We start from the raw sequence: 7,472 nt of genomic DNA, 5'->3' as shown, positions 1-7,472 counted from the left end.
GAAATAATTAACATTTTGGATTATTTCCTACTAGTCTTTTTTTGGTTTTGAAGCCACAGTGTTTGTGCCACCTCCTCCACCTCTGCTCCTCATATATTCTCTCTCTCTCACACACACACATTTTGCAAAATTGGGTTCACTTCTACTTAGGTTTTATTTTTACTTAAAAGCTAATCCATACAATCAAATATTTGTTGCAAGCATGTTTTTTAAGATGCAGCAATGTATTCCATCAAATGTGCGTGTGTGCATATACATCTATCCACAGTTCTAGGAATGTATATTATATACTAAGAATATTTTATTAAAAATATTGTATGTATACGCATACACACTATATATTAATAATAAAACTTTTCAAATGTATAGTCCTAAGAAAGAAGCCACCGGGTCATGAACATTCTGTAAGTTCTACATTCGTTCTATATTTCCTTCCAGAAAGCTTGCATCCCACTGACGAGGTGTGACGGCTCCTTATATCACAAACCAACCTCGGCTCATTTATTATTGTTTCTATTTGTTTTTAAGAATGATGAGGCTTATAACAGGACTAAGGAATCTGCCGTTTCGCACACGAGGTTGCGGCGCTCGCCAGGACACAACTCTCAGCACACCTCTCCTTTCCAGGCGTTCGTGCTCGCGACCTGCGCTTCTGCCCCGCAGTGCGGCCGCGCGCGCCTGGGCCCCAGCATCTCGCGCTGCCCGGTTGCCGTGGGAACGGTAGAAGGAGGCAGCGTCCGCAGACCTAGCTGTAAGCCGTACCGAGGCCCGGCCATGGAGCTGCCGGATCCGGTCCGCCAGCGGCTGGGAAACTTCAGCCGGACCGTGTTCAGCGACTCCAACCGGACCGGGCCGGAGTACAGCGAGGGTCCTGGTGAGTGGCCGAGGCCCGGCGCAGCGGGTATGGCCTGCGGAGGACCTGGCGTGGGTTTAAGGAGCGGCCAGAGTTTGCCCGGACCTAAAATGGCGGCCTCGCCTTCAGCTGGTTTTCCGCAGTGCGGGAAGAGAGCCGGAGGAGGGGCCCACCCCTAGGTTGGGGTTGGGGCTGGGGCTGGGGCTGGGACACTTCCAGTCCCGTATCCCTAACGGTCCTGGCCGGCGAACTGTAAGCCTAGCCGCTGAAGTGGCACCGGCCTTCCTCAGAAACTAAAAATATAAACACTGCCTTCGCAGCACACGTCCGGTCCCGCATCCTCCGCGAAGGCCGGCGGTGTTTTTCCTCTGCGACTTCCGCTCTGGCGTTTGTGGCCAAGCTGGACTGAAAACAGCCCAGGCAGTCTCCCCTTCCCACTCCCCACCTTGGTTAAAATATCTTCTCTTCTCCTTTACTCGCAAAACGACCACGTTCCACCGCAAGTCCGTTTTCTGGCGGAAGAGATGGAAAGATTTTTTTTTTTTTAATGAGTCCTGTTAAACCGCTATCCACTCCAGAATGGTAGCTGCCACAGTAGAATCGCTTTCAACAAAGCTCGCCCCCTTCCCTGCCATCTCCACATTCCCCTCACCATGTACAACTCTTTCCCTAAATCGGTAACAAAATACCACGACACAGCATTCAACTTGACGGCAAGTGGTAACTCTGTTTCCTTCAGAACAGTTTCCCTCCTTAAATCATGATGATAGACAACATACTGTCATCCAAATCCATGTGGTTTTTATCACTGAACTCGGCTGGGGAAATAGAAACCTTTTCCTACTGCTTGGTCTAGGGACTTTTAAAAGAGCGCAGAGAAAAGTACGTTCCCATAGTTGCATTGTTTTCACCCTGAATTTAGGCCTCTTTAAGATTTAGGATGTACAGAGAAAAGTATAATGTGAAAAATTAGGTCAAGTCTCTGATTCTAAAGCGAAGCCTTAACAGGCACTAAAGTCTGGTGATGCAAGGTATCAGAGGTCAGTGGACATTTTCTGTAAAGGGCTGGTAACAAATATTTTAGACTTGCAGGCCATAGGTCTCTGTGGCAGCCATAGATAATGGTAAATGCATAGATGTGGCAGTGTTCCAATAAAACTTTATTTATGGACACTAAAATTTGAATTTCATATGATTTTCAGTGTCACAAAATATTATTCTTTGATTTTTTCCCCCAACCATTTAAAAATGTGAAAAACCATTTTTAGCTCACTTGCTATACAAAAAACAGGCAGCTGGCTGGTAGTTTGCCTACCCCTGATTTATATAATGTTTTAATTTAAATTCCGTTTACAGAACTCAACTGGTACTTTTGCAAAATTTAGTAAATTCATGTCTTGTGCTTTCAAGGTTCATTTGCATATTAACTTGATTTTCAGTTGCATGATTATAAGTTTGAAATGCCGTATAGCTATAGCGTAACGCTTAAGATGCTCATGTACACAATTTCTAACATAAAAACTCCTTAGCAAAATTTGACTAATTTCTGCTCCAAAGGTATTAAAATTTTCAGCTTAATTTATCATTTCCTTCCCACATTTTCTTCCTTGTGGATCCGAAGTAGGTTTGATTATTTGCACTGTAATTACAAGTGTATACCATTACCACGTCCACTGACCTAGAGTTGTACTGTTATGAAAAAAGAATCCTAGGCTGGTGAGTTGCCTTCAGGTTTAACAAATTTTAAGAATTCATTCTGTTATCACTGATAATGTAAGAAATAGGTACAAGCAAAAAAAAAAATTAAATAGGTACAAGCAAAAAAAAATAGGTACAAGCAAAAGTAGGTCATAATATCGGAGTAAAAAAAAAGTAGATTAATAATCAGGCAAATTCTTGGAGCTATAGGAAACCTTACTCTGAGAGACCAGGATTATTTCTTATATTTTAAAATTATTGAATGGCAGATATACTCAGCTGTGGAGAGAAAAAAAGTTTTTAAGAAATTTATTTTAGGGTCTTTATAAATTGTTACATTTAGGGCAATTGATTTCAAAATGCATTATCTGTTCCTAAACTGTTAGAATTTAGTCAAATTTAGAATGTATTTGTAGGGCTTAATTTAAAAAATCAAATTCTTAATTTAGGACCTTTCTCTCTTACATAGAAGCAAAAGGTATTAGGCAATCACCCTTAGATAAATGAAGCTCATGAATCACAAATGTCTACATTGATGTCTTTATGACAGTATGTTTCCATTCTTTCTGCTTGTACATATTTGGTATGCACCATGTGTATGGCAAGATTTTAGGTTCTATGAGTATCTCAAATTAGGGATTTGTGCTTACAATGAGTCTGTGTATTAAGTAAAAGAGAAGGAAAGGGGACTAATGTTATTGAGTGCCTGCTAAGTACCAGGCATGGTGGTAGGGTAAAGTAATTAATACTGTCTCTAATCCTTGCAAGCAACCTGTGAGGTGCTTTTAATGTTACCATTTTACATATGAAGAAATTGAGACTCAAAGAAGTTAAATAATTTATCCCAAGTGTGGCATTGAGGATTCCAGGGGTGTTTGAGGAGTTATGGGTTTACTTGGACTCCAAAGCTCTTGATCTCTCAGCGCACTAGACTGTCTAGCGCAGGGGGATGTTCTTTGCTAACACTTTCTTACGCACAGGTTAGAAGTAAATACCTAGAGGGGAAGAGATTTCTACCAGGGTGGGGGAATAGGATCAAGAAAGGACTTACGGACAAAGTGGCATTAAATTGGGTATTAGTGAATGGATGGGATTAGAGTATGCTGAAGAGAGGGGTGTGAAAGGTAAGTTTTTATGTATTTTATGTGTTAATTTTATAGGCTTTTTACATAGAACTCTGCAAAGGAGGTTATGATCATTATTGTTACCTGTTCAATAGGATTCAAATTGATATTCCACATTTAATCTACACCATTAGTGTGCAAAAAATCAGCAGACTGTAATGGCAAATTGATGAAGTAATTGAAAAATACGAAACATACCTCTACAGAGGGGTGCTGGGTGGCTCATCAGTTGAGCCTCTCTGACTTCTGCTCAAGTCATGATCTCACGGTTCTTGAGCTCGAGCCACAAGTCAGGCTCTGTGCTGACAGTGAAGAGCCTGCCTGGGATTCTCTCTCTGCCCCTCCCTGCCCCCCCCCCCAAAATAAACTTAAAAAAAAAATAAGAAAGAAACATTCCCCCATGAAGCCAGTATATGAATTAAATAGTACTATGATAGATATTTCCTTTTGCTGTCAGTGATTATAAATTGGCTTAAAATTTGGAGTTTTGTTGAACCAACACTATAGATACTAATTTTAAGAAACTAAAGGACATATAGGGCATTGACCAGAATTAGGAGCTTGGTTTTTTTTTTTTCTGTCTGTTTCTTTTGTAGATAATGAAATGGTTTCCAGTTTGGCATTGCAGATGTCACTTTATTTTAACACTTACTTTTTCCCACTTTGGTGGGTAAGCAGCATTATGATGCTTCAGATGAAGGTAAGTCTGTGCTTTAATACTTCTGCTGAGATCTCTTCTGCCCATTCTTGGCATTGTTACATTGTCAATAAAATTAAAGTTTTTAAAATTTATTTTCTATCTCAGGTCAGTTTTACTCTATGTGAGATTTTACAAACATGTTTATTTTGTGTTCTTTTTGTTGTTTTTTAGTATTCAGTCTTGCCTGATTACTACAAATTCATTGTGGTCACTGTTATCATCATAATAACCTTAATTGAAGCTATCAGGTTGTATCTGGGCTACATGGGTAACCTACAGGAAAAGGTAGGCTCTTCTTTCCTTTCTCTCAGTGCTACACATAAAGACAATACGGTTTTCATAATGAGGAAAAGGCAGGGAGCTGTGGTAGAAGGAGCAAAGGCCTGCCTCCAACTTTACTAATTCTGTCCCTGTAGTCTGTTCAATCTCCAGAGCCTGGCTTTCTTTGTATATAAAATGGGGGAAATATTTACTTCAAGGTTTGTTGGGATTAAATGAAATAATTTATATAAAATACCTGAAGATAGTAAGCACTTAAGAATTGACAGTTTTCCCTCTTCTCCACCTGCCTTGAAAATACATGGTCAATTAAACATGTTTGGATCCTGAATAAGAAAATGGGAGAGATTATAAACTCAGGAATCCTAGGCCAGACACGTTTTTCTGAATCATTGTGTTGCCTAAGCATTTACAGTCACCGCAGCTTAGGGATAATGCTTAAAGATTTCTGTGGTTTTCTCAGCTCTTCAGAATTAGGCACCTACCGGTCTCACTTGTTATTTCTAACCCAAGCATCCATTCCCCCAGACATGTTGATTCCTGGTCATGCTTTTCTTTGCTTACTTACCTTCTCGCCTCTTCTTCCTTCTACCCAACTTCAACAGCCTACATGCTTGGACTCTTTCTTTCACCTAATCACTGTTGTCTTATTTCTTACAGTATTTAGTTCATGCCTCTTTGTGATGCATTCAATTATTTATTAATGTATATCATTCTAGCATTGCCACCTAAGTTAGTTTTCACTTTTAATCTAGACTGTAAGCCTTTGAGGACACAGACCATTTTCTACTCCTTTTGAATTACAGAGCTCATAATGTAGGTACCCAGTACTGATGATCTATATAAACGAAAGACTGTACTTTACTGATCTGATTTACTCTTATTGTGTGTCGTTGCAGGTTCCTGAATTGGCTGGCTTTTGGCTTTTGAGTCTTCTGTTGCAACTGCCTTTAATTCTATTCTTGCTCTTTAATGAAGGCCTAACGAATCTGCCATTGGAAAAAGCAATACACATCATCTTCACTTTGTTCCTTACTTTCCAAGTTGTTTCAGCCTTTGTTACCCTGAGGAAAATGGTAAATCAGTTGGCAACTCGTTTCCACCTCCAAGACTTTGACCGGCTCTCTGCATACAGAGGAGGCACGAGAAGAATGAGATCCTGTATAGAAGAGATTTGACTCAGTGCTGTTGAGTGAAAAGCTGAAAGATCCTTTAGCAAGACTGTGAGAGGGACATATCAGAGATCTAGCATGAGAGAAAGGACAAAGCAAGTGTTTTGAACTGTATATTGTCTAGCTCTGAAATTCCAAAGCTGGGGGCAATGATAAGACTGATTGTACAGTACACGAAAGCAGTAAGTCAACCCTACAGCCTAGATATTGTCCACCTGGTGGACAAATATCTTAATATTTTTGTTGTTGACTTTTTCAGGTGTATAGAAATCGGCGTTGGTAGTCACAGTTTACCAGCTTTACAGTAATATTTCTTGTTAGCACCTAAAACTAGAAACATGTATATTTCTTTGAAGCTTGTTGGCTCTTCATGTCTTGGCAGTACATCTGAAGCACATGGCAATTCTTGTCAATATCCTGATGTATTAACTGTATTTATAAACCAAGACACCAGATTTTGATGTGTCCTGGGTTAAATTCTAACCCTACACTTAGCTTTTATATAGAGGTTAAAAACAGGTGGGTTATCATGGTATTTAGGAAATCATAAAATTGCAACTGTTATAAAACCATGTTAAGTATTTATAGTGGTTGTGTACAAAAATGTCTTTATAATAAATTATGAAATATTTATGTTAAAGTATCTACAACAAATCATTCCTGTCTTGTATAGCTCTTTTGGGCTATGGGTTTATTATTTTTATTACAGAGTTGCAAGGGAAGGAGATAGATAGATAGATACATACATAGATACATAGATACATAGATAGATAAGAGAGCCTTTTATGTAGTAGGCACTGCCCTAGGCACATTTATTAACCCTTGTGATCTCAGCTATTAAGTCACTGTTCACTGAAGAATGCATAACCATTAGATTTACATGAGGCTTGATTTGAAAAGGAGCGTCCCTGTTAATACACAGTGAGAGCTGAGATGGGCAAAAGAGATTGCACTCATGATCTTAAATGAGCATGTTTCCTTGCTAATAGAGCAAACCTTTTTAAAGGAGTTGTTAAGAACAAAGCTGCATGGGTGTACCTCAACATTATTTTTAGTGACGATTGAGTTGTCTTAAGGGTTATAATATTTTCTTCTTAGCTATAGGGAAATGTGCCTTTTATAAGTGATGCATTTTACTGAGAACAGTTGTAGCTACATTAAAAAGTGTTCTTTCCAATTTTCCTTTTCTGTAATTCAGGCTCATCCTAGTATCTCCCTGTTTTGCCTTATTCATTCTTACATTGCTTAATTTTTGAAAATGTTTTCACTCGTAATTACACCTGCCCAAACTAATCATGCTAATTTCATTATTTCTGCTTCCTATTAATATATATAAAATTCAGTCAAAGATTTCTCCCCCGATGCACAGGCTGTTTAACTTCTCCCTTGTACCAGAGAAGTTACTATGTATATTCCAATACTTTGAAATCCAAAATAGAATTGTTTGGTTATTTTTTTAAAACTTACATTTGTTTGCATTTGTTTCCAGATGGGGATAAGTGATTTTTTTTTAATTGTTTTAAGTTTATTTTGAGAGAGAGAGAGAGCAAGCTCATGAAGAGAATCCCAAGCAGGCTCCACGCTGCCAGTGCAGAGCCCAGTGCCGGGCTCGAACTCGTGAACTGTGAGATCATGACCTGAGCCGA

General features: G+C 39.2%; 1 protein-coding gene across 1 annotated transcript; it reads left to right on the top strand.

Moving 5' to 3' along the window:
- The first annotated feature begins 614 nt into the window (after nucleotides 1–614).
- Nucleotides 615–6,466, top strand: TMEM17 (transmembrane protein 17). The gene is made up of 4 exons (XM_030310684.1): nucleotides 615–874; nucleotides 4,272–4,375; nucleotides 4,547–4,660; nucleotides 5,554–6,466. Exons 1-4 carry the CDS (start codon nucleotides 775–777, stop codon nucleotides 5,830–5,832), a joined length of 597 nt encoding a protein of 198 aa, XP_030166544.1. The 5' UTR covers nucleotides 615–774; the 3' UTR covers nucleotides 5,833–6,466.
- The last annotated feature ends 1,006 nt before the right edge of the window (nucleotides 6,467–7,472 follow it).

The sequence above is a fragment of the Lynx canadensis genome, chromosome A3 (assembly GCF_007474595.2).
Source record: "Lynx canadensis isolate LIC74 chromosome A3, mLynCan4.pri.v2, whole genome shotgun sequence".
Classification (NCBI taxonomy): Eukaryota; Metazoa; Chordata; class Mammalia; order Carnivora; family Felidae; genus Lynx; species Lynx canadensis.
The sequence above is the reverse complement of the archived record's forward strand: the minus strand, read 5'-3'. Positions and strand labels throughout refer to the sequence as shown.